At 40.7% G+C, this 27673-nt stretch overlaps 1 protein-coding gene and 1 pseudogene across 50 annotated transcripts in view; one reads left to right on the top strand and one right to left on the bottom strand.

Moving 5' to 3' along the window:
* PIKFYVE (phosphoinositide kinase, FYVE-type zinc finger containing) overlaps positions 1–27578 on the bottom strand; it is a 102328-nt gene extending 74750 nt beyond the window's left edge. For 7 of the 49 annotated variants that reach the window (XM_035305499.3, XM_035305504.3, XM_035305505.3 and 4 more), the window contains exons 1-6: positions 11864–11900; positions 6535–6715; positions 4505–4654; positions 4201–4236; positions 1425–1543; positions 550–721 (exon numbers count right to left, since the gene is read on the bottom strand). In XM_035305499.3, the coding sequence (XP_035161390.3) occupies positions 550–721; positions 1425–1543; positions 4201–4236; positions 4505–4654; positions 6535–6706 (649 nt within the window). In that variant the 5' untranslated portion in view covers positions 6707–6715; positions 11864–11900. Of the gene's footprint in view, positions 1–549; positions 722–1424; positions 1544–3731; positions 3881–4200; positions 4237–4504; positions 4657–6534; positions 6719–11721; positions 11901–27417 lie in introns of those variants that run through there. The other 42 variants (XM_054257867.2, XM_002749719.7, XM_035305509.3 and 39 more) reach the window with 19 other exon arrangements.
* LOC108592267 (myosin light chain 6B pseudogene) lies at positions 7442–10366 on the top strand (annotated as a pseudogene). The gene has a single exon (XR_013519085.1). The product of XR_013519085.1 is annotated as a myosin light chain 6B pseudogene (transcript).
* Positions 27579–27673: the final 95 nt, after the last annotated feature.

Below are 27673 nucleotides of genomic sequence, written 5' to 3'. Positions count from 1 at the left end.
AGTAACAAAAATAACATGAGAGAGATGTTAGGGGTGTTCTTTTTCAGGTAATTTCTGCCTACCTTCCACTCCCAAATCAATGTATAAATCAACATACCATTGTTCACTTTTTTCTGTTTCAAAAAACAACTTCGTTTTCTGTATTGCTGAAATTTGACTATGTTCCTTATGGAAGAATCTGAGTAAGACACAATTCACTGCCAAAGCAGTGTCATGTAAGTCAAGGACGAGCTGTACTTTGTAAAATGAAAACTCTCACAGTGATTCAAATTAGTAATCTACTCTAACCATCTTGTCTAATAAATTTTAATGTTCCTATAGTTTTTTGCTAGCATCTACATTTTTACTCTAGTTATTTATCATCAGTCCCATCTACTGTATTATTCAGTAGTAAAGTTCTTAAAAGCAAAGCTGTGTCTCCCTCACCTTTGTTCCCCATGTCTTACACATAAAGCCCAAAATGAAAATTGGCTTAATACTATCCTGTATTATAAGTGTTTTATAGTTATGACCTTTAAAAATTGTAAACTGGCAATAAAATGCATTTACCTGTATAGCCCATAAATTTTCCAGGGATTTCTTGATTACAGCAACGACTGCAGAAAATCTGCCCACATAGTCGGCAATGGTGTCTGCGCCTAAAGGTTGTAAATTTCTCACTACAGTCATAGCACTCTTTACATTGGCTATCTGGCATCCAGTATTGTTTCAGGTCACTATCCTATAACAATAAAAATGGGTGAAGGCGTCTTGAAAATATTGATTATTAATATGCAATGGCAAATGAAATCCTCCAAGGTTTCTTTTGCAGAAAATAACAAGCTAATTCAAAAATTCACATGGGAATACAAAAGGTCAAAATAACCAAGACAATCTTGAAGAACAAAATTGAAGGAGTTATATTACCAGCCATCAAGACTTATTCTAATGCTACAATAACTTTAGACAGGGTACTGGTACAAGAATAGAAAAAAATAAAGGTATGGAACAAAAAAGAGAGCCCTGACATACCCTTACACACATATGGACTTATGATGAAATTTATAATGCAATCAGTGAAAGATGGTCTTTTCAAAATGATACTACTGTATCCAACTGGACATCCATAAGGAAAAATGAAAGCCTGACCCTATACTTGACAGAAATAATAAAGCTTCTTGAAGAAACCATAGGAGACTATCTACTGCCCTGAACTAGATAAATACTTCTTAAACAGAAAACAAAATGCACTAAGCATAAAGGGAAGAAAACTGATAAATTAGACTACAATAAAATTAAGAACTTATGTATAAAAATAGGGTGCTCACACCTGGAGGAAGGGCTACTTAAACTTTCTTTAAAGTGGCTTTATGCCATCTTCAATAGGTATGGCATGATCCCCATAAGCGCTTCGTAAGTAATCTTCCAAAGCCTCTAGACAGTACCTGGCTTTTCCCCTCCATGATTTCCTTGAGGCGTTTTAATACTGTGCTGAGGCTTCGAAGCTGAACAGCTGTACGAGGGTCATGACCTCCAAAGGTAGGTTCTGCTTTCCTTCTTGTGTCTGAGTTGGATTAAAAAAAAGCAACCTTGTTAATAGTCCCTAGCATCTATAAACAACAAGGTATATATGTGATGAAAACTCTCTCTTATTGTTAGAATATAATTATGTTCTCCCATCCAGTTATAGGAATTGAGAGTTAAAACGAGTCTTTATAAAGGTAAGAGGCTACTGAAAGTATTTCTTGTCATGTAAAATGCTGTTTTACAAGCAAGTAAAGGCTGCCTAAGACAAGCATTGTCTGAGACCACTGATGGTTTTCAGGCCTGGAATGGGAACATCACTTAAATGGTCCAAAATTCATTAATGACTTCTTAAGCCCCTTGGTCCAACCTATAATAAATGCATGCTAGAAATTTAGCAGAAGAAAAAGCAATCAGGGAGGGTAAACTTAGCTTGGTCCCTAAAGTCAAACAGATAAGCAATAGGATCAAACAGTTCAGTTCTGTCTGCAGACCATATACCCAAAGTCTCATGCAGAAGGTGATCAGAAAAAGTTTAATAGCCCAGCCTTCAAAGATTCTGACACACTTCACAACATCCAGAACGGTAATTTGCCATGATAAAACTTGACCAATGGTCCAAGCAGATTAAAACTGCCAGAAAAATTGCTAAAATTCCAATCCTATTCCTCCGTGTCACTTCCACAACTCTGCAGCTCCAAATTGGAAAAGATCATTTACATCTAACATAGCAATACTGAAGCCAAATCTATCACTAATAAGCCCAAATTCCAGACTTGTGGCCAAAATAGGTTATGCCCACCAAAGTTGTCACCTATTATTTCCTTAACTTATACCAAAATTACAACCAAAGTTTCTGCCTATCTCTGACAGTTACAAACCTAAGGATGAAGCAAAGATGTTCTGACAAAAAGGATGAACATCCTATTAGCTTAAATCCGTCAACCTATAACCTAAGGCAAAGTAAGCTGGAAAACACCCCACTCTGAATCTTCCTCAAACTCACCATTTACTAGATTTGTTATAGTTGTTGTTTTGGCTGGGTAGCGAAAAAAAGAATTACAAAGAAATGAGAGGTTGGGATCTAAAGTTTACTAAGAATTTCCCAAGATAATGTAATCACTGAAGTAACTATCAAAACTGTACCTATTTTAGAAAACTCTGGAAACCATCATCTTCTATAAAGTCATATCTTAGTTTCAGCACATACCTCAGATGTGTTGCTACTGTATTAGAATAACTAAACTTTTCTTGCATCTCAAAAAAGAAAAGCAACTCTCCATGATCTACAAGTTGAAAAAGGAGCCGGATGAAGCTACTGCAAACATAACAGCTGTGCTCCCGTGCAGCAGGCAACAATAGTGTGAAGTCCCTTACATTTAGCCAATTAGCCGTATACGAAAGTATTAATAGCATCACCCACTGAAAAAGGATGAACGAGACCCTTCTTGGAACCAAGAGAAACACAGATGTTGGCTGAAGATGAAAGAAACCCAAAGAGAAAATCTGGTCTAGCTCTATGCCCTTAGGCAAATAGCCTTGGCTACTTCTCTTGCAAAAAGAACATTAGAAAATTAAATAACTTTCCTAACGTCTGAAAGCTAATAAACTGTAGAATTACAAGCATTTTTAGTAGGAAAAATAACTTGATTGGCCAAACACCACCAGGTTTCTGAAGCTCAGATGCCTTCGAGGTAGAATCAAATAATCAAGACAACTGAAAAAGACAATAAGGAAACTAAATATTAAAGGCTCAACATGGAGATATTAAAGTTCAAGTTGGATCATAACACCAATGGCAAGGTTTTCCAATTTGTAACTTCTAAAAGATTACATTCTAGTCCAACTTGATTTTAGAAATTAAAAAAAAAAAAACCCTACACTCAATTCAGCATGGGATTTAGTCAAAAGAGTTCCCTCAACAAAAAATAGTGTTGCTGTGGGTCAGGCACAAGATCTAAGGAGAGTTTGCTGAGGTTAAAGGTTAAAATAGAGATTATCTGGAATAAAAGGAGAACTCCTTGCTGTCCCACTCCCCATCTTCTGATTCTTCCCTCCAAATGGCTGATGTAACCCAGGCTGAGGCTCACTGCCCTAGAAAACCTGTGCAGGTGATACAGTCAGCTCTGTGCCAGTCTTTGGGTAGAAACTCTTCTTTTGCTTGGTCTCTCTTTGTTCTGGCTGAGTCTCAACTCACAATAAAAGGTCCTTTTGCCAACCACCATTACCTGGGGGAAGATCAACAGACCAGACGGGATCTGGTGTTCAGGGGCATCTAGTCCCCAGTGCTGCATCCCTTCCCTTCTATCATGCTGCCTTCCATTTCCTTTCTTCTGTCACCTTGATTTGGACAAACCACTCCACCAAGTTTAAAAATCTGACAGAAATAAAACATAAACCTCCTCTCTTTATCTAACCTCTCAATTCTGACACCAATCCCCAGCCCATACTCATCAGAAGAGCATGAAAATGAAGGACATGACTGTGTAGTAGACCAGAATGGAAAACGGACAGATGAGAGGAGCTCAGCTTATTCAGCCACACTGACGGTTAGCACCCCAACAAGGACAGAAGGCCAAGAGCAAGTGGCAGCCCACTAATGGAGGTGACTGAGTTCTGCAGCCAGAGGCATGCATATCACATTTCACTAGCATCCCAAGAACAGATGCAGAATTCATTCACAAAGTAGAAACTAACCTGTGTTCTCCTGGGGATGTTGCAAACTGTTCTCTGCTGAAACCCAAGCAAGTAATTAATCAAAAAATAGTCAAGAGATATGTGCCTTGCCTAAATTAAATTTTAAAGACTCCTTTAAGAATTTTTCCAGGTGTCAACAAATTCTTTCACTTCCTAGGTAACGGTTTTATTTACTCTGAACAGTACCTGACTATTTCAAATAGTAGGAAAGTTGTTTATAGTCCTGCTATAAACAACCTAGGAAACACAATGACTGTGGAAAAATCTAGTATACAGAAGGGAATAAAATAAGAACACTGTTTACCTAATGCTGAAGAGCGCCGCTGGAGTTCCTCATTAAGCTGTTTTTTATAAGGTGTGGGTGACCTAACAGATTGTGTCCTTGAAGGGAGCTGAGGGCTGGTCCAACTTCCACTCAAAGGCTGCTGTTCTCCCTGGACTCCTTCTGCTCTCTCTGTAGCAAGGGAACACTTGGCATTACTTGAAAAACTAAGACTGAGAGTTCAGCAATGAGAAGGAAGTAGATGACATTTTCAGGCAACAATGTATGAATATATTATATGCATAATTTAAAAAATATTTTTCCGTTTTCATTAATTTAATTTTAAATACAAACAGGTTCTCCCTATGTTGCCCAGACTGGTGTTGAACTCTTGGCCTCAAGTGACCCCCGCACCTCGGCCTCCCAAAGCGCTGAAATTACAGGCATAAGCCACTGTGTGCCCAGCTTAGATTTTAAAAAAAGAAAATTCAAAGAAAGGGACAGAATTACAGGCCAATAATCACACCTGTGGTATATATGATCTTCTATTTGTTTTACTTTCATCAGAAATTTCTTGAGCATATTGATGGAAACAAAATGCAAACTTCATATAAAGGCAGTGATTTTTTTTTTTGGTCTGTTGATGGGATAGATCCCTTACACTATTAAAACAGTTCCCAGCACAAAGGAGGTACTCAATAAGCATTTGCTAAATAAATAAAAATGTTATTGTCTTATGATAACTCAGTGTAATGTGGTATCATAAATGGGATTCTCGAACACAAAAAGAATAACTGGTAAACGCTCAAGAAATCTAAATAAAGTAGGTAATTTAGTTAATAATCTAAAAATAATAGTTCATTAATTGTAACAAATGTACCAGACTAATATAAAATGTTTATAAGGAAAACTGGGTATGGGAGTATATGGAAATCTATCTTCCCAATTTTTCTGTAAATATAAAACTGGTCTAAAAAATAGTTTATTTTTAAAAATATCATTGCCTTCAAAATGAACTAAAGGGTTTTTATAGCACTTTAAATATGATCATAAATAAAATTCAGTTAATATTACTAAAGGTTCTACTGGCCAGGAGTGGTGGCTCATGCCTGTAATCCCAGCACTTTGAGAGGCCAAGGCTGGCAGATCATCTGAGGTCAGGAGTTCAAGAACAGCCTGACCAACATGGAGAAACCCTGTCTCTCCTAAAAATACAAAATTAGCTGGGCATGGTGACACATGCCTGTAATCCTAGCTACTTGGGAGGCTGAGGCAAGAGAATCACTTGAACCCAGGAGGCAGACTTTGTGGTGAGCCAAGATCATGCCATCACACTCCATCCTGGGCAACAAGAGTAAAACTCTGCCTCAAAAAAAGTAATAAAATAAAATAAAATATTCTACTAAGTTAATTAAAACTAGTAACCTCCTCAAATTCTTTACAACAAGAATTACTTTCTAACATACTTCAAGTAATACAGACAAACAAAAGACGAAATATATGGGCCATGTTTTTTAAATTCTTATTCCAAGTAAAAGACATATTACTTAAAAATCGCTTATTTAAAAAGTATCTTTTCATTTGATGTCATGACATGTACACCTTAATCTAATATTTTAAGTCAGCAAGAGGCCTACTGACAGCTTCCAATTTCTGAACAATATAAACCTTTCCTTCCATGTACTGCTCCTTTTAGTTTCATTGCTTTAAATATTTTAGCTATTAATCCCCAAAAGAACAAAGTCCATTCTATGAAATAAGTTGAAGTATATTAAGAAAAAAAGAATACTGATTTTTCTATTAAAAGAAACCTTCTTTTAACATTTAGTTTTTAATTCAGACCTTTAGTTAACAATAATTAATGATATTACAGTAAAAGTTCTAGCTTTCTCTTCAGCAGTAAACCCTGGTGACCTACAATTAAAGCTATCAGCTTGTTAATATTTCACTTTCTTACAGACCCGACATTAAAGCTGAACAGAGTACTAACCACTATATGATGATCATGGTGAGCTACTGGAAACAAAGGAGTATTTCAAAGAATCAAAGCTCTTATCCTTAATAAGTCTTACCTTTGTTAAAACGAAAGAGATTTACAAAAGAACTATAAGCTGATTTAAAAGGGGGCTCATCTTGATCAGGAGTCAAAGGTTTAAAGTGTGTGAGATGAGAAGGACTAGTGGGAGATCGAGGCAAATCATTAGCAGAGTCCAGTGTTGGGGACGTCTTATCATCTGTGGCCATTTCATGAGTCTGAAAAACACAAGAAACAAGCAAATATATAAATTCCTGAGGAAGCTCAAAAGTTGATTCCAAACAGCATCCAAATATCTAGAAAATCCTATTCTGTGAAAATTCAGATCTATGAAAACAAACCATAAATAAATCTAGTTTCATATATTCCAAAGGACTGAACACACTGCTGTCTAAATCATAAGAGTCTCAATCACCTAAAACTATTATCTGATAGCCAACTTAATTTGAAGCATAACTATTCAAATTATAGAAAATATTTAAATTAATAAAAATTTGGAGGTAAAGCACTAATGTGTGCAGTCAGAAAGAAAAATAAGCACTTTCACATCATTTCTACTGCTTTCATTTTAAGATGTTTTGGAAGAAAGGATATAGAACAGCTTTTTAAAGTTACAAAGGGAGGGCTAGTTATACAACACACATAGAAATTCTTCAGTCTTGTTTTACTTATTTCAACTTTTTTTTTTTTTTTTTGAGATGGAGTCTTGCTCTGTCACCCAGGCTGGAGTACAATGGCAAGATCCTGACTCACTGCAACCTGCGCCTCCCAGGTTCAAACGATCCTCCTGCCTCAGCCTCCTAAGTATCTGGGACTATAGGCATGCATCACCACGCCCGGCTAATTTTTTGTATTTTCAGTGGAGATGGGGTTTGGCCAGGTTGGTCTTGAACTCCTCTACCTCAAGTGATCTAAGCCCCAGCCTCCCAAAGTGCTGAGATTACAGGTGTGAGCCACTATGCCTGCCTCAACTTTTATATTTTAAAAAATAATATAAAAATAATTATATTTCTAAGACAAGAACATGAAAATCATCCTCTAACGACATTTCTACAAAACTTTTACCTGAAGCTATGCTTCATGATCTGTGACGACTTCAAATCAACAAGTTGTTTCCCTACTATATCTGCTTGCTCCTGAACAAATGAACCTGGTTTTTCTTCCCTTTAAGCCTCAATTCATATTGACATTAATGCAGATCTTCTTAAAGGGCTTTTTTTCTAAATAACCAAAAATCATATTTCAACCAAAGCAGTAAAGCTAACCACATCACCAGATGGAAGTTACAGAAAAGCAGTATTTTCTGCCATATTTATTTATATTTCAAAGAGAAGAACCATGGATAACTCTAATTATTAAAACAGTGCCCCCGACAGACCCCAAAGTAGATGGGTACCCCCATCCACACACTGTCCTTTGGCCACCAGACATCATGCTTCTAAGAAGGATGTTCTTTCTGGGGAGGAAGCAGCAGGGCCCTACCTCTCCAAACCTGCTGCCAACCAGCAGCAGCAGGGGTCTCTCCAACCAAAATCAAAGCTGAGCCAGCTATTCCCCCAAACCCCTGAGAAAGCCCAGGAGCCCTTAATCAATCTCTCCAAAGTGGTGATCAGGTTTAACAAGGACCAGTTGGAGGAGCTCAAGGAGGCCTTCAAGCTGTTTGGCAGAGTGCGGGATGGCAAGATCCTGTACAGCCAGTTTGGGGACATGATGGGGGCCCTGGGCCAGAACCCCACCAATGCCAAGGTGCTCAGAGTCCTAGGGAACCCCAAGAGTGATGAGCTGAAGTCCCAGCATGTGGACTTAAAGACTTTCCTGCCCATGCTCCAAGCAGCAGCCAAGAACCGGAACCAGGGCACATATGAGGACTACTTGGAAGGGCTTCACGTGTTTGACAACAGCAAAGTTAGGAGAGCTGAGCTCAGACAAGCCCTTACCACCCTGGGAGAGAAGATAGCTGAAGAGGAGATGGAGACTGTTCTGGCAGGACATGAGGTCAGCAACGGCTGCATCAACTACGAGGCCTTCCTAAAACATCCTAAGCGTACTGAGCTCTGCCGATCCTTAGGGCCCAGACACTGGCCTCCATAGGCAGAAGCATGTTTTGGCCACCAGAAGGCCGCCTATTGTTTCAAAATAAAGACAAGGTCCTCCCTTGGAAAAAACAATACATATACTATAGTTTATAATCTAGTCTCCACTTTACAAAGAGGACATTACACTCTTGGCAAAATGCTTTTAACATTCAAAATTATATCTACCATCTCATTTTATTCTTTTTTTTTTTTTTTTTTTTTTCACTCTTGTTACCCAGGCTGGAGTGCAATGGCACAATCTCGGCTCACCGCAACCTCCGCCCCCTGGGTTCAGGCAATTCTCCTGCCTCAGCCTCCTGAGTAGCTGGGATTACAGGCACGCGCCACCGTGCCCAGCTAATTTTTTGTAATTTTTAGTAGAGACGGGGTTTCACCATGTTGACCAGGATGGTCTCGATCTGTTGACCTCGTGATCCACCCACCTCGGCCTCCCAAAGTGCCTCATTTTATTCTTAACAGTCCTGGAAAGCACACACAGCTGGCTTTATTACTACATTTTACCTTTGAGGCAACCAAGGTACACTGAACCTAAAACAACTTTCTTGGGGGTCATACAGATACAACTGTCACTATACCCCAAGTCTTACCCCAAAAGTATTCCTCAAATCAAAATTACTTTTGTAGCTCTTCACACTTTATTTTTAGCCTATCTGCATTCTCTAACTACTCAAGACTTTGTGAGATCAATAATTTAATGAATAAATTAATTAAATCAGAAAAATCACTGACTTAAACAGAATTTTGGCAATAAATGTTTATTGGGGGAGGGAAAATAAAAAGAGGAAGAGGAAGGGGAAGGAAAGAAGAAAAAAGAAGGGGAAGAAAGGTTTCTAATATCTTCTATTGAGAAGAATAATCAATCCTTCTGAAGTGTCATGACAATTCGTCAAAAAGTGTTGAGAAGTAAGCTGATCAAGTATACACTTAAAAAAAAGTTTGTGGTTTTTTGTTGTTGTTATTGTTGTTTTAAAGAGCCCAGGCACTGTGGTCTCATGCCTGTAATCCCAGCACTTTGGGAGGCTGAGATGGGAGATCGCTTGAGGCCAGGAGTTGGAGACCTCATCTCTATTAAAGAAAAAAAACAAAAACAAAAAACGAGAAGAAGAAGAAAAAAAGCACTGGAGAGAAAGGATGTGACGACAGTAACAACCACCCCTAGAAAACAGCCTACATTCTACTTTGACACAAGGAATGTCAGAAGCAGAGATGGCATTCTGCCTAAAGAGTCTTGGAATTACTTCTAAAGGTTATCTACACAAAAATTATACTTGGCTTTAGAAATATGAAAATAAAAATTCCCAGGAAAACACTCAGCGAGTGTAGTCTCTGAAATACAAACTCAATCATATAGTTAATCCTAATAATTACATAATGACACGAGGGCCCTGAAAAAATTACAACTCTCACTCTTCAGCAGCTTAACGACTCTTTAAAATATAAACTAGGACTGTTTCCTAACTGAGAGGTAATCGGTCCTATTAACCTACCTATCCAATACCTTCTAATATATCACCAATAATTCACCCTTTCTAATTAAGGCTACTAATATATCCAGTACTACAAACTATCAGAAGCCAATTAGTAAAGGCCGGGCGTGGTGGCTCACACCTGTAATCCCAGCACTTTGGGAGTCAGGAGAATCGCTTGAGCCTGGGAGACAAAGGCTGCAGTGAGCCAAGACTCACTGCACTCCCGCCTGGGCGAGGGAGGGAGACTCCAGGCACAGTGGCTGACACCTGTAATCCCAGCACTTTGGGAGGAGGCTGAGGCGGGTGGATAGCCTGAGGTCAGGAATTCCACACCAGCTTAGCTAACGCGGCGAAAGCCTGTCTCTACTAAAAAAAACAAAAATTGGCCAGGTGTAGTGGCACGCCTGTAATCCCAGCTACTGAGGCTGAGGCAGGAGAATCGCTTGAACCCGGTAGGCGGAGGTTGCAGTCGGCGGAGATCATGCCATTGCACTCCAGCCTGGGGTACAGAGCGAGAGACTGCGTCTCAAAAATACATACATACATACGTACATACTGAAAATTTATTTAATGATTTCGGAAAGCTGAATATTGGAAATGTTAGCTTCTATCAACAAAGATTTCTTGTTCAATTTTTGACCTGCACGCCTAAAGAAACACTAAAGGAAAACCAGAGCATGATTCAGAAAGCAGAAAAAGGGAGGACACAGGGAATTAGTCTTGCTCCGCAGAAGAGATTTAGCCTACACAATCTTTGTCACAAACACAAAAGAAAGAAATAAGAACACTTTTTGTAAGACTACAGACAGAGTGGGAGTGATGGAGTGCCAAAAAGAGACTCAAATCATAAATAAGCACACTATACCAAGCGACTACCTCTATTGCCAACATTAGACACATTTTACAACACAGGATGCACTGCGTCAATAGTAGATAATGTAACATATACACACAGCAGATACACACGAATAACTTGCTTTATACAGAATTCTAGCACTTCTTAAATTTCTTGATTGTCTTAGGAATAACCTCTGATTGGGCAGAAAACCCCTAAGTCCTAAAAGTATCCAACACATTCCATTCTCAACCTTTTGTTGGGAACCTTCTAAGCAAAGGGTAAACACTAATTGGGAAATAAGCCTCCTCCTCGAGACTCTGAAACCGAAGTTGAAATGGAATCGTCTCAAATAGCAGAGGCAAGCATTTAAGAAGACAAGCACATACTTTAACCCCCACGGTTGGTATCGTTTCTGCAGATCATGAACTTTCTTTTCTAACCTACGGATGCGCCTCTGACAAACTCAGAATTCTTGCACTGAGAGGGAAAAAGCAACAGGACTCTTCCCCTCCTAAGTTCAGGCACAAAGCGTCGAGAGAGAGGCAAAGGAACTTCTAAGGTTTCCAAGGAAATCTCAAGGGCCCCACCCGACTTCTGTCCCTACTCGCCAGACGAGGCAGCCGGGGAATCGGAAGGACCAGCTAATTCTAAAGGCAGGTTCTCTGTCCTTCCTTGCTCAGCCGCAGCCAGGCCCCAGCCCCCGGCTGAGGAGCCCCGGTTCTCGCCTTCACATCAGCTCTGGCCCAGGAGTTAGTTCCCCCATACCGGCCTCTCTCCCATGCTCAGCTCTAGCCAGCAGCGCTCCAGGCCCCAGCCCTTACCTGCGCCTCCCGCCCCGGCCTCGCCGGCTGCCCTCCACCCCATTCACTGTTTCACCAGCTCAGACCCCAGAAGTCGGCCCCCGAGCGCGGCGATGTGCTACTTAGGCCGCGGGCGGTTGCAGCAGGAAGCGAAGCTGCTTACCTGGTTGTTGCGGCTTCTCGCTTCCCCTCAAGACTCCGCCCTCTGTTTGCCTGTCCCCCAATCCTCAGTCTTTCCCGGGGGCCGGCTCCTCCCAGCCCGCACGACGCTCGGATCAGATGCTCAGGCAGAAGGAGTCTGGCCCAGATCGAGTCGTCCAGATCTTTTGGCCGAGATTAGGCCACTTCAGTCTTCCAGGAAGAAGCTAGACGGACTGCGCGCGTGAGCGTCACGCGTGCGGGGTCACCGGTTGGGTGCTTGGTATTCTGGGCACTGCACAGGTACTGGCTGGACTGCGGTTACCGTATGTGTTCGATGCTCTGGGCACTCATAATATGTTACTACGTTGTTGTAGACTGACAGTTCACTTGTGTAGCCCAGAACCAGAGTTAGACTGTTTCCAGACTTGCATGACTCCGCCAATAACCAGCCATATGATCTTAAACAAATTGGTCATTTCTTTAGGCCTTAGACCTCTGGTATGTAAAGTCAGGTTAATAATAGGACTCACTTCTTAATACTTTTTTGAGGATTAAGTAAATGCACTTAAAGCGAATGGTCTGGTGCCCTGACCCAGAGTAAGTGATCTTGGCTTTCTAGTTAATTTTTTCATTTAGGTGTTGTGTTGCAAATTCTGATGCAAATAAAGTTACCAAGCCCTGTCTTGCCCAGCTTGTCTAGCGTTATTCGTCCTTTCTGTCGTGCCGAGAGCGCAGTGCAGTTAATGGCAGAAAACATGCTAAAACCCGCCCACCGCAGCTGTGGGGCTTGGGAGGGGAGGATGGAAAGGAGACGAAACCTAAAGGGAGGTGCTATTTTAATTAAATTCTGTGCGTCCTTTTCCTCAAGAGTTTTGTCAAATCCCTACCCAGTTTTCCTGGAATAGGCAAGTACCATTGAAACCTGCAGGTTGATTTCAGTGCAAATCCCTGTCACTATCGACAGCTAGGCCCTCAGCATTCTTTATGGGAGACTGTAGTCAGCTTCTCCCATTCCTCATTACTGCTGTGCCAGACCACCACCCCGACCCCCACATTACGTTGACTGTCATTCTCAGCAGAGAATCTTATTTTATACCCAAGTGAAAAATCCCAAGTTGTCTGTGCCTGACACAACCTAATTCCCCACCACCACCACCACCACATTTACCTACGTCCACATCTGCCCTGGTCTGCCTTTCTCCCTCATTTCTCTGAGGAAAGGGCCTCTTCTTCCCCAGCTCAATCCTTTTGGCCCCCAATTCACCCTCTCCTGTCTGGGAGCTTGCACCATATCTGCAACCTCCACTTTTCCAGTGACTCTTCCTCCTCAGCCCATAAAGATGCTCAAGTCTCTGTCTTGCATTGAAAACATTTAAAAAACAATTTTTTCAGGTAATCAAAAAAGGCCCTCGTAATTATCCCCCGTATGTTAATATTTCATAAACACAATGAAATATAAAATAGGTACAGAGGTCATATGAAAAGAATAAATCGCCCAGCCACGAAGACTGTAGTGTTTATAGAAACTCCATGTATGGTTAAAAAAAAAAAAAAAAGTGCACTCCACAAATATTTTTGTCTCTAACCTGCAATGTTAGTTATATAAGCACTGCACTAAGGATAAAATTATGAACATATCCCACTGCTTTACTTGCCTAAAAAATAAAAATACATGTGAATGGTTCGTGTCCTCAAGAAGCTTACAGTCGCTCTTCCGGTCCTAGGAGCTTCGGGAACCGCGGCTTGGGTGCAGACATGGCCAAGTCCAAGAACCACACCACACACAACCAGTCCCGAAAATGGCACAGAAATGGTATCAAGAAACCCCGATCACAAAGATACGAGTCTCTTAAGGGGGTGGACCCCAAGTTCCTGAGGAACATGCGCTTTGCCAAGAAGCACAACAAGAAGGGCCTAAAGAAGATGCAGGCCAACAATGCCAAGGCCATGAGTGCACGTGCCGAGGCCATCAAGGCTCTCGTAAAGCCCAAGGAGGTTAAGCCCAAGATCCCAAAGGGTGTCAGCCACAAGCTCGATCGACTTGCCTACATTGCCCACCCCAAGCTTGGGAAGCGTGCACGGGCACGCATTGCCAAGGGGCTCAGGCTCTGCCGGCCAAAGGTCAAGGTCAAGGCCAAGGCCAAGGATCAAGCCAAGGCCCAGGCTTCAGCTCCAGTTTCAGTTCCAGCTCAGGCTTTCAAAGGTGCCCAGGCCCCTACAAAGGCTTCAGAATAGATATCTTTGTCTGCCAATGTGAGGACAGAAGGACTGGTGTAACTCCCCTGGGGCTGCCATCTGCATGGGGCTGGGGTCCTCCTGTGCTATTTGTACAAATAAACCTGAGGCAGGAAAAAAAAAAAAAAAAAAAGAAGCTCACAGTCTAATATCTATATTAGCTTACAGTTTAATTTTTGTGGAAAAGAGATGGAAAACTGGGCTACTGTTTTGGGGGAAAAAAATCATTTTCGATTCTCACTTCATACTAGACATTCAAAATTAATTCCAGATGAATTTTATCTGTAGAGAGATTATTTGTCTGTGTAAATAGCCTCCTCAAAAACTTTCATCCAAGCACAGATTTAGGATTCTTGCTGAATCAATCATTGTTTGGTAGTATTATACTTCTATTCCTCTGTATGTATTAGTTTAATTTTACTGCAACTAATAGCTTTCCATCTTTTTCTTTCTTTCTTTATCTTGGTTAGTATGAATTTGGACTCATTTTTTTTTTCTAACATGTCATAATTCATTACTGCCACTATTCATTGCTATGATCCAGATGTCCCTGCTTTGGCCGGTGTGAGCCCGTTTTTACAGACTCCTGAGTCCATTGGACATGCCTCCATTACATTTTGAGCACATCTTTTTGTTCTTTTTCTCTCTCCACCACCCTTTACCCCTGGCCACCACCATTCTACCCATTAGTTCTGAGTTCAATATTTTTTGATTCCACATATATAAGATCTTGTGTGCCTCGCTTATTTCACTTAATGTCCCCAGGTTCATCTATGTTGTCACAAAAGACAAAATTTCCTTCTTTTTTAAGACTGAAAATTATTCCACAGCATATATATATATATATATATATATATATAATGTACACCACATTTTCTTTATTCAGTTGTTCGTTGATGGACACTTAGGTTGATTTCTTATCTTGTCTATTGTGACTAACGCTGCCATAAAGATGGGAGTGCAAATACCTCTTCAAAATTGTGATTTTGGTTGGGCACAGTGGCTCATGCTTATAATCCTAGCACTTTGGGGGGCCAAGATGGGAGGATTGCTTGAGGCCAGGAGTTCGAGACCAGCCTGGTCAACATAGCAACACCCCATCTCTATAAAAATATTTTTTTATTTCAATTAAAAAATATATATATAGTGATTTTATTTCCTTTGGATATATATCCTGTAGTGGGATTGCTGGATCACATGATAGTTTTAAGTTTTTTAGCAACCACCATACTGTTTTCCATAATGGTTGTACTAATTTACATTCCCACCAACAATGTGAAAGGGTTTCTTTTCTCCATATTCTCTCCAACCTTGTTATCTTTTGTCTTTTTGATATAGCCATTGTAATCGGTATGAAGTGATATCTCTCATTGTGGTTTTAATTTGCATTTGTCTGATGATTAATTACGTTGAACATTTTTTTTCGTATACCTATTGGCCATTTGTATGTCCTCTTTTGAGAAATGTCTATTCATAATCTTTGCCCATTTTATAATCAGATTTTTTACTTTATTACTATTGCGTTGTTTGAGGTCCTTATATATTTTGGATATTATCCCTTTATCAGATGTATGGCTGGCAAATATTTTCTCCTGTCCTCTATGTTGTCTCTTCAATCTATTGATTGTAACCCTTGCTCTGTAGAAACGTTTCAGTTTTATGTAATCTCATTTGTCTATTTGGCTGTTGTTGCCTGTGCTTTTGGGGTCATATCTAAAAAATCACCACTCAAACCAATGTCATAGAGCTTTTCCCCCTCGTTTTTTTCTCATAGTTTTACAGTTTCAGGTGGTACACATAAGTCTTCAATTTGTTTGAGTTGATTGTTGTATATGGCATGAGATAATCCTCTAATTTTATTCTCCTGCATATGGATATCTCATTTCCCCATTACTACTTATTGAAGAGAATATCCTTTCCCTATTGTGTATTCTTGGCCCCTTGTTGAACAATAGGCTGTAAATGGGTAGATTTATTTCTGGACTCTTTATTCTTTTTCTTTTATTTTTTAATTTTTAAAAAAATTAGCAACTCTGTTAACTGATGGACTCTTTATTCTGTTCAGTTGGTTTATTTGTGTTTCTGTGCCAGTACTGTGCTGTTCTGATTACTATAGCTTTGTAGTATATTTTGAGATCAAGCAGTATAATGCTTTTAGCTTTGTTCTTTTTGCTCAATATTTCTTTAGCTATTCAGCCTCTTTTGTCATTCCATAGGAATTTTAGAGTTTTTTTCTATCTGTGTGAAAAATTTTATAGGGATTGCATTGAACATGTGGATCACTTTGGACATTTTAATATTCTTTCAACCGATAAACATGAGATGTCTTTTTATTTCTGTCTTCTTAAGTTTCTTTCATCAATGTTTTATAGGTTTCAGTGTACAGGTCTTTTACTTCTTGGTTAAATTTATTTCTAAGTATTTTAATATGTTTTTGCAGCTATTGCAAATAGGATTGTGTTCTTGATTTCTCTTTCAGATAGTTCATTGTTAATATTTAGAAACAGTATTGAATTTTGTATACTGACTTTATATCCTACAACATTACTAAATTTGTTTATTAGTTCTAATAGTTTTTTGGTGCAGTATTTAGAGTTTTTTTAAATACATAAGATCATGTCGTCTGCAAACAGGTACAATTTAATTTCTTCCTTTTCAATGTAGATGCCTTTTATTTCATTCTCTTGCCAAATTGCCCTGACTAGTACTTCTAGTACTATGTTAAATAGAAGTGGCAAGAGTGGGTGTCTTGGTCTTGTTCCCAACCTTAGAGGAAAAGCTTTCTCTTTTTTACTGTTGAAATGATGTTAGCTGTTGGTTTGTTATATATGACCTTTATTGTGTTGAGGCATATTCCTGCTATACCTAATTTGTTGAGAGCATTTCCTTACTTTTTGACCCAGCAGGCTCATCTTGAACTTTCCCTGCCCCCAAGCCTAGAATCAATCAGCTCTCAAAGGAGCGCCAATTCCTTTCAGTAAGGATGCAAAGATGTTTGTAAAAGTTATGAAACTCAGTTCCAGCTAGAATGCAAAGAAATTAGCAGTCTCTTACATGGCATGTGAAAATATACACTGGTATATTCCCCCCTAGAAAATGATTTGGTGGATTTAACAAGCACCTTAAAAATATTTATACTTCATGATCCAGTAATTCCCATTCAAGCAATCTAGCCCAAAGAATTGATCTGTGTTTAAAAAAAGTAAGATAAGGACATTTGTCACAGCCATTTAAACATTAAAGAAACAAAAAGAAAACATCCAATACAAACCAACACAAAAGACATGAAAACAATATAATCAAATCCATTCTAACCAACACAACTGACGTGGAAGTAATACAAATGATATTCTAAAATATGCATACATCAAAAGCATGTTGACTAAGACTTTTAAAAGCATTTTCCAGCCAGGAGAAGTGGCCCATACCTGTAATTCCAACACTTTGGAAGGCCAAGGTGGGCAGATCACTTGAGGTCAGGAGTTCAAGAACAGCCTGGCCAATAGGGTGAAACCCCATCTCTACTAAAAATACAGAAATTAGCCGGGCATGGTGGCCGGTACCTGTAATCCCAGCTGTTTGTGAGACTGAGGTAGGAGAATCACTTGAACCCTGAAGGTGAAGGTTGCAGTGAGCCAAGATCATGCCATTACACTCCAGCTTGGGTGACAGAGCCAGCCTCCATATCAAAAATAAAAAAGTGTTTTTCTTCACTTTACCATCAACCTTCTTGAAAAGGTTTTCTTGTCTCCCTTTCCATTCATGCTTCAATCCCTTGTAGTATGGCTTCTATCAGAATCATTCTCATAGAACCATTCTACTAAAAGTGCATTCAAGAGGTCCTCCTTTTGCCAAAATTATTTTCAGGCTCTTTTTTTTTTTTTTTTTAATCTCTCTGTAGTACTCCCCTCTTTTTCAAAACTTTTCTGTCTGTTGGCTTCTATGACATCAGACTCTGCTGAGTCTTTTTACTCCCCAGACTCTCCTCATTTTCTTTGTGGGGGGCTCCTTTTCCTCTACTTGACCTTTAAATATAACTCTGTCTCTCAGAGTTCTCTCTGAGGTTGGCTTTTCTCATTACTTTGAAGTCCTAGGTAACATAGACTCTGTCTTCAACTGTTATCAACACACACTAAAGATTCCCAAATTTCTTTTTTTTTTTTTTTTTTTAATTTTTTATTGGATTTTAGGTTTTGGGGTACATGAGCAGAGCATGCAAGACAGTTGCATAGGTACACACATGGCAGTGTGCTTTGCTTTTCTTCTCCCCTTCATTGACATTTGGCATTTCTCCCCAGGCTATCCCTCCCCACCTCCCCCTCCCACTGGCCCCCCAATAGACCCCAGTGTTTAGTACTCCCCTTTCTGTGTCCATGTGTTCTCATTTTTCATCACCCGCCTATGAGTGAGAATATGCGGTGTTTCATTTTCTGTTCTTGTGTCAGTTTGCTGAGGATGATGTTCTCCAGATTCATCCATGTCCCTACAAATGACACAAACTCATCATTTCTGATTGCTGCATAATATTCCATGGTGTATATGTGCCACATTTTTCCAATCCAGTCTATTATCAATGGGCATTTGGGTTGATTCCAGGTCTTTGCTATTGTAAACAGTGCTGCAATGAACATTCGTGTACATGTGTCCTTATAGTAGAACGATTTATAGTCTTTTGGATATATACCCAGTAATGGGATTGCTGGGTCAAATGGAATTTCTATTTCTAAGGCCTTGAGGAATCGCCACACTGTCTTCCACAATGGTTGAACTAATTTACACTCCCACCAACAGTGTAAAAGTGTTCCTTTTTCTCCACATCCTCTCCAGCATCTGTTGTCTCCAGATTTTTTAATGATCGCCATTCTAACTGGCGTGAGATGGTATCTCAGTGTGGTTTTGATTTGCATCTCTCTGATGACCAGTGACGATGAGCATTTTTTCATATGATTTTTGGCCTCATATATGTCTTCTTTCATAAAGTATCTGTTCATATCCTTTGCCCACTTTTGAATGGGCTTGTTTGTTTTTTTCCTGTAAATCTGTTTGAGTTCTTTGTAGATTCTGGATATCAGCCCTTTGTCAGATGGGTAGACTGCGAAAATTTTTTCCCATTCTGTTGGTTGCCGATCCACTCTAGTGACTGTTTCTTTTGCCGTGCAGAAGCTGTGGAGTTTCATTAGGTCCCATTTGTCTATTTTGGCTTTTGTTGCCAATGCTTTTGGTGTTTTGTTCATGAAGTCCTTGCCTACTCCTATGTCCTGGATAGTTTTGCCTAGATTTTCTTCTAGGGTTTTTATGGTGCCAGGTCTTATGTTTAAGTCTTTAATCCATCTGGAGTTAATTTCAGTGTAAGGTGTCAGGAAGGGGTCCAGTTTCTGCTTTCTGCACATGGCTAGCCAGTTTTCCCAACACCATTTGTTAAACAGGGAATCCTTTCCCCCTTGCTTGTTTTTGTCAGGTTTATCAAAGATTGTATAGTTGTATGTATGTTGTGTTACCTCCGGTGCCTCTGTTTAGTTCCATTGGTCTATATCTCTGTTTTGGTACCAGTACCATGCTGTTTTGATTACTGTAGCCTTGTAGTATACTTTGAAATCCGGTAGTGTGATGCCCCCCACTGTGTTCTTTTTGCTTAGAATTGACTTGGCTATGCGGGCTCTCTTTTGGTTCCATATGAAGTTCATGGTGGTTTTTTCCAGTTCTGTGAAGAAAGTCAATGGTAGCTTGATGGGGATAGCGTTGATTCTGTAAATTACTTTGGGCAGTATAGCCATTTTCACAATATTAATTCTTCCTAACCATGAACATGGAATGTTTCTCCATCTGTTTGTGTCCTCTCTGATTTCATTGAGCAGTGGTTTGTAGTTCTCCTTGAAGAGGTCTCTTACGTTCCTTGTGAGTTGTATTCCAAGGTATTTTATTCTTTTTGTAGCAATTGCGAATGGCAGTTTGCTCTTGATTTGGCTTTCTTTAAGTCTGTTATTGGTGTAGACGAATGCTTGTGATTTTTGCACATTGATTTTATATCCTGAGACTTTGCTGAAGTTGCTTATCAGTTTCAGGAGTTTTTGGGCTGAGGCAATGGGGTCTTCTAGGTATACTATCATGTCGTCTGCAAATAGAGACAATTTGGCTTCCACCTTTCCTATTTGAATACCCTTTATTTCTTTTTCTTGCCTGATTGCTCTGGCTAGAACTTCCAGTACTATATTGAATAGGAGTGGTGAAAGAGGGCATTCTTGTCTAGTGCCAGATTTCAAAGGGAATGCTTCCAGTTTTTGCCCATTCAGTATGATATTGGCTGTTGGTTTGTCATAAATAGCTTTTATTACTTTGAGATACATTCCATCGATACCGAGTTTATTGAGGGTTTTTAGCATTAAGGGCTGTTGAATTTTGTCAAATGCCTTCTCAGCGTCAATTGAGATAATCATGTGGTTTTTGTTTTTGGTTTTGTTTATGTGGTGAATTACGTTGATAGACTTGCGTATGTTGAACCAGCCTTGCATCCCCGGGATGAATCCTACTTGATCATGATGAATAAGTTTTATGATTTGCTGTTGCAATCAGCTTGCCAATATTTTATTGAAGATTTTTGCATCTATGTTCATCATGGATATTGGCCTGAAGTTTTCTTTTCTTGTTGGGTCTTTGCCGGGTTTTGGTATCAGAATGATGTTGGTCTCATAAAATGATTTGGGAAGGATTCCCTCTTTTTAGATTGTTTGAAATAGTTTTAGAAGAAATGGTACCAGCTCTTCCTTGTGTGTCTGGTAGAATTCGGCTGTGAACCCGTCTGGACCTGGGCTTTTTTTGTGTGGTAGGCTCTTAATTGCTGCCTCAACTTCAGACCTTGTTATTGGTCTATTCATAGTTTCAGCTTCCTCCTGGTTTAGGCTTGGGAGGACACAGGAATCCAGGAATTTATCCATTTCTTCCAGGTTTACTAGTTTATGCGCATAGAGTTCTTTGTAATATTCTCTGATGATGGTTTGAATTTCTGTGGAATCTGTGGTGATTTCCCCTTTATCATTTTTTATTGCATCTATTTGGTTGTTCTCTCTTTTCTTTTTAATCAATCTGGCTAGTGGTCTGTCTATTTTGTTGATCTTTTCAAAAAACCAGCTCTTGGATTTATTGATTTTTTGAAGGGTTTTTTGTGTCTCAATCTCCTTCAGCTTAGCTCTGATCTTAGTTATTTCTTGTCTTCTGCTGGGTTTTGAGTTTTTTTTATCTTGCTCCTCTAGCTCTTTCAATTTTGACGATAGGGTGTCAATTTTGGATCTCTCCATTCTCCTCATATGGGCACTTATTGCTATATACTTTCCTCTAGAGACTGCTTTAAATGTGTCCCAGAGGTTCTGGCACGTTGTGTCTTCGTTCTCATTGGTTTCGAAGAACTTCTTTATTTCTGCCTTCATTTCATTGTTTACCCAGTCAACATTCAAGAGCCAGTTGTTCAGTTTCCATGAAGCTGTGCGGTTCTGGGTCTGTTTCTGAATTCTGAGTTCTAACTTGATTGCACTATGGTCTGAGAGGCTATTTGTTATGATTTCAGTTGTTTTGCATTTGTTGAGCAGTGCTTTACTTCCAATTATGTGGTCAATTTTAGAGTAGGTGTGATGTGGTGCTGAGAAGAATGTGTATTCTGTGGATTTGGGGTGGAGAGTTCTGTAAATGTCTATCAGGTTTGCTTGCTCCAGGTCTGAGTTCAAGCCCTGGATATCCTTGTTGATTTTCTGTCTGGTTGATCTGTCTAGTATTGACAGTGGAGTGTTAAAGTCTCCCACTATTATTGTGTGAGAGTCTAAGTCCTTTTGTAAGTCCTTAAGAACCTGCCTTATGTATCTGGGTGCTCCTGCATTGGGTCCATATATGTTTAGGATCGTTAGCTCTTCTTGTTGTATCGATCCTTTTACCATTATGTAATGGCCTTCTTTGTCTCTTTTGATCTTTGTTGCTTTAAAGTCTATTTTATCGGAGATGAGAATTGCAACTCCTGCTTTTTTTTTGCTTTCCATTTGCTTGGTAAATCTTCCTCCATCCCTTTATTTTGAGCCTTTGTGTATCCTTGCAAGAGAGATGGGTTTCCTGTATACAGCACACTGATGGGTTTTGGATTTTTATCCAATTTGCCAGTCTGTGTCTTTTGATTGGTGCATTTAGTCCATTTACATTTAGGGTTAATATTGTTATGTGTGAGTTTGATACTGCCATTTTGATGCTAAGTGGCTGTTTTGCCTGTTAGTTGTTGTAGATTCTTCATTATGTTGATGCTCTTTAGCATTCAGTGTGATTTTGGAATGGCTGGTACTGGTTGATCCTTTCTATGTGTAGTGCCTCTTTCAGGAGCTCTTGTAAAGCAGGCCTGGTGGTGACAAAATCTCTGAGTACTTGCTTGTTCGCAAAGGATTTTATTTTTCCTTCACTTCTGAAGCTCAGTTTGGCTGGATATGAAATTCTGGGTTGAAAGTTCTTTTCTTTAAGAATGTTGAATATTGGCCCCCACTCTCTTCTGGCTTGTAGTGTTTCTGCCGAGAGGTCTGCTGTGAGTCTGATGGGCTTCCCTTTGTGGGTGACCCGACATTTCTCTCTGGCTGCCCTTAGTATTCTCTCCTTTATTTCAACCCTGTTGAATTTGACGATTATGTGCCTTGGGGTTGCTCTTCTTGCGGAATATCTTTGTGGTGTTCTCTGAATTTCCTGCAATTGAGTGTTGGCCTGTCTTGCTAGGTGGGGGAAATTTTCCTGGATGATGTCCTGAAGCGTATTTTCCAGCTTGGATTCATTCTCTTCGTCCCCTTCTGGTACACCTATCAAACGTAGGTTAGGTCTTTTCACATAGTCCCACATTTCTTGGAGACTTTGTTCATTCCTTTTTGCGCTTTTTTCTCTAATCTTGGTTTCTCATTTTATTTCATTGAGTTGGTCTTCGACTTCAGATATTCTTTCTTCTGCTTGGTCAATTCGGCTATTGAAACTTGTGCATGCTTCGCGAAGTTCTCGTATTGTGTTTTTCAGCTCCTTTAATTCATTCATATTCCTCTCTAAGTTATCCATTCTTGTTATCATTTCCTCCAATCTTTTTTCAAATCTTTTTTCAAGGTTCTTAGTTTCTTTGCACTGATTTAATATATGATCTTTTAGCTCACAAAAGTTTCTCATTATCCATCTTCTGAAGTCTAATTCCGTCATTTCGTCGCAGTCATTCTCCGTCCAGCTTTGTTCCCTTGCTGGTGAGGAGTTTTGGTCCTTTCTAGGAGGCGAGGTGTTCTGGTTTCGGGTGTTTTCCTCCTTTTTGCGCTGGTTTCTTCCCATCTTTGTGGATTTGTCCGCTGGTCGTCTGCGTAGTTGCTGACTTTTAATTGGGTCTCTGAGTGGACACCCTGAATGTTGATGATGAAGTATTTCTGTTGCTTGGTTTTCCTTCTACGAGTCTAGCCCCTTCGCTGTACGACTGCTGAGGTCCACTCCAGACCCTGCTTGTCTGGGGTGCACCTCTAGCAGCTGTGGCACAGCGAGGGATGCTACCAGTTTCTTTTTCTGCTATCTTTGTCCCAGGATGATGCCTGCCTAATGTCAGTCTTTTGGATATAGAGGGGTCCGGGAGCTGCTTGAGGAGACAGTTTGTACTTTATAGGGGCTTAATTGCTGAGCTGTGAGCTCTGTTGTTCATTCAGGGCTGTTAGGCTGCTATGTTTGATTCTGCTGCAACAGAGCTCATTAAAAAAACCCTTTTTTTTTTCTCAAATGCTCTGTGTTGAGGGGTTTGGGCTTTATTTTTGGATGTCCGTTGAGGTCCTGCCCAGCTAGGATGCAGACTAGCCACTGTTTGCCTGCCGTGGCTCCGCCCTGCTGTTGTGACGCTCGCCCTGGCTCTGCTGTTCTGCTGTTCTCCACCACGCCCTGCGGCGGAGTCTCTCTGTTGTAGCGGGTTGCCTCGGCAACGGCAGGCTGCGTCAGCAATGGGCGTGTATCTCAGTTGGGGTGGGTTGCCTCGGTAATGGTGGCCGCCCCTCCCCCTCAGAGCGTCTTGGGCCGTCTGCACGGGGCTTGTTTGAAATCGCGGTTCTGTTCGTCCCACTGGGCCAACCCTAACGCTCTGTCCCGGCAATCCCCTGGGCTGGCCCACTGTCCAAGTCTAGCTCAGTCTCAAGTCCCGCCCTCTCATGTCTCCGGTTGCCGGTTCAACGGGGCACCCGGACAAGCACGCCCTGTGGGGAGTGCTGGGTAGGGCCGGCCGCCGCCACCCCGGCTGCCGGCTTCGCCAGGCGGAATATCTGCCTGGCGTCCCGCGTCTCCTCTTCACTTGGGAATTTCCCTGTTCCGTGGGCAACAAAGATCAGTCTGGAAATGCAGCTCAGACTCACCTCTCCGCGGACACAACGAGAACTCCAATCCTGGGTTGTTCTCACAGCGCCATCTTGAGTCCTCTCCCCTCAGACTTCTTAACAGCCATACTTTTCAGATTCCCAAATTTCTTTCTCCAGCCCACTCTTTCTGAACTGCAGATGTGGCCAGCTGCCTTCTGGGCATCATCTTGCTGTCCCTTGACATCTCAAATTTCACAAATGTTAAACTTAACCCACGATCTTGGCCATCAAATCTGTGACTCTATGCATATTCCTTCCTTGTTGAACAGCACCCTGTCTCCCAAACTCCAAATTCAGAAGTCCCTTTTGCTCTTCCCTCTCTCATAATCTTCATGGACACTCAATGACCAAGCTCTATTCATTCTACCTCATTTTTTTTTTAGATAATCAAAATCAAAATACAACCACATTTTAATATTTATGAGAATCCCCTGTTATCTGGATGAGTATCTCAAAACCAAATGCTAATGGAAATTTCATGGCCCATGTTTCCACTTGTGTTTGCAACAGTATTTGGGGCCAGACTATTAAAATATTCAGATTCTTTTACTGGCTAAATGAAAGACGAATATGTCAACACATACATTTGAAAGACATATATCTCAACACATACATTATTAACCAAATAGAGAAGAGTGCTGGGCTAAATGAACCATCATCCAGTAAAATAGGCTGGCTCTGTGAAAAAGAACATGCACATAAGCTGTGAGCTTCATCTTCACATTTCAAGAAGTAATTCAATTTCAGCTAAATGTTATTTGTTTTATTTAAGTGATATTAATGGTAATATATTGTTTTATAATTTTCTTTCTAGTCATTTTATATATAAAATTTTTATTTTACTGTTGAATAAGAGCTGTCAGCATAAGGAGCATATGTCTAGTTTTATGCACATTTATAGCAATATTTTAATGTCAATCCTAGGAATCTAGAAAATATTTTTTTTAAAAGATAGGGTCTCATTTAGTTGACCCAGTGAGAACGCAGTGGTGCAACTATAACTCACTGCAGCCTGCAGCTTTGAATTCTTGGGCTCAAGTGATCCTCCCACTTCAGCCTCCCAGGTAGCTAGAACTATAGGTACAATCATGCCTGGCTAATTTGTGTTTGTTCATTTGTTTAGATAAACAGGGTCTCCCTATGTTGCCCAAGCTGGTTGCAAACTCCTCACCTCAAGCAGTACTCCTGCTTGGCCTCCCAAAATGCTGAGATTACAGACATGAGCCACTACCTGGCCAGATTTTTCAGTGGAAAAAGAACTCCTCCATTACTGGCTTAGGAAACACTGTTTTAGATGCTGAGACTCCAATAACTGCCACCTTTACTACTACATTGGCTTAAAGCCACCTCAAGCAAGTGTTTAGGATTTAACATATTTTATGATGGAATTTATATTGGTTCTATATAATATCCTATATCTATTCATTTTTTAACCTTATTTTTCTCAATTATAGTCAATGTTTTTATTGTGCTATATTTGATAATATTTTTATGACTGCCTTACATTATTTTGAGAACAAGAATGGATATGAATGCTTACTTTCATTAGTGAGCAAGAGGTAAGAAGCAATGTGAACCTGATATAATATAAAGTAAAATTTACAATCTCAGGTGTCTTAGGACATCAGATTCGAGATGAGAATTAGCTCATATACCTCTCTAATCAGTTCTACAGGAATAAATGGAGTGGCTGCCAATATCCTTAAGCTACCTCAAAAACCAAGTTAGCAGGGTGTATGCTTTTCTCTTTTCTCTCGGGAAAAATACCAGTGTCCTCTGGCATCCAAAGTGCACCTTGAATAGTACCATGTCGATCAATCTATCATCAAAGAATAATGTACTAATTCACTGTTAGATATAACTTTTTAAAATGGATTTTGGAGACTGGGCGAGGTGTCTCACACCTGTAATCCCAGCACTTTGGGAGGCCGAGGAGTAGGATCACTTGAGGTCAGGAGTTCAAGACCAATCTAGCCAACAGGGTGAAACCCCGTCTCTATTAAAAATAAAAAAATTACCTGGGCATGGTGGTGTGGCTGTAGTCCCAGCTATTTGGGAGGCTGAAGCGGGAGACTTGCTTGAACCCGGGAGGCAGAAGTTGCAGTGAGCCAAGATTGCGCCACTACACTCTAGCCTGGGTGACAGAGCGAGTTATTTATTTATATTTATTTATTTATCAAATAAGTAAATTTTGGAGCATTGAATTCTGGGCAGCAATATACAAGTGTGCTATTATCATACAGATCACAATATAAAATACTCTTTATTTTCATGTTTTAGAGAGCAAGGAACACAAAATATAATCTCCAGAGAAGACTAGAATTCTTCACATCTCTAGTCCAGCTTCATTGTATCACAGATAATAATCCCCCTCGACTGAGCACGGTGGCTCACGCTTGTAATCACAGCTTTGGGAGGCCAAAGAGGGCTATCATTTGAGCCCAGGAGTAGGAGACCAGCCTGGGCAACACAGTGAAACCCCGTCTCTACTAAAGGAAAAAGAAAAGAGGGGAAAAAAAATTAGCTGGGTGTGGTTGTGTGCACCTGTACACAACAGCTCCCAGCTACTCTGGAGGCTGAGGTGGGAGGATCTCTTTGAGCCCGGGAAGTCAAGGCTGCAGTGAGCGGTGATCGCTCCACGGCACTCCAACCTGGGCGATAGAGCAAGACCCTGTCTCTAAAAAAGAAAATAATAAGAATCCCATTCATTATCTTCTAACGCAAACAACCAATGGAGTTTCTAAAGACCTAGACAAAGGTATTGGCAGTGCCTACTTGTGTAACTGTTCCATCTTTTGCTTTCGGCAGCGCCGCAGCCCCCTCCCAAGCTGGCCGGGAGCACTCTTTCTTCAGCCAAAGGCACGTTCCAGCACCGCACCGCTGGGGTGCTCCAGGCAGGGGGCTGGCCGAGCTGCCACCGCCTGGGGCTCCCTGTCCCGTTTGCTTTAATGCCGACCTCGAAACTCACCCCGCGGTGCTCTGGGCTGTTACGAAGTTCTGGGTAGTGCAGCCTTAGCGCACTCCGCTCCCCGGCCTGCAGGTGGCAAACGCGTCTCTCCAGTGCCCAGAGCCGGTACTAAATCCCTGCGGCGCTGCAACCCCGACCCCTACCAGGAGCACCGGGAAAGTGGCAACAGGGACTCTGCATCCGGCTGTGGCCACGCCCCTCTCCCTGACTCTACCCACCCCACGGGAATCGGCGCTCGCCGATTGGAGGCGTGATG

This window comes from Callithrix jacchus, chromosome 6, assembly GCF_049354715.1.
Source record: "Callithrix jacchus isolate 240 chromosome 6, calJac240_pri, whole genome shotgun sequence".
Classification (NCBI taxonomy): Eukaryota; Metazoa; Chordata; class Mammalia; order Primates; family Cebidae; genus Callithrix; species Callithrix jacchus.
Note: the sequence above shows the minus strand (reverse complement) of the source record. Positions and strands in the feature narration are given on the sequence as shown.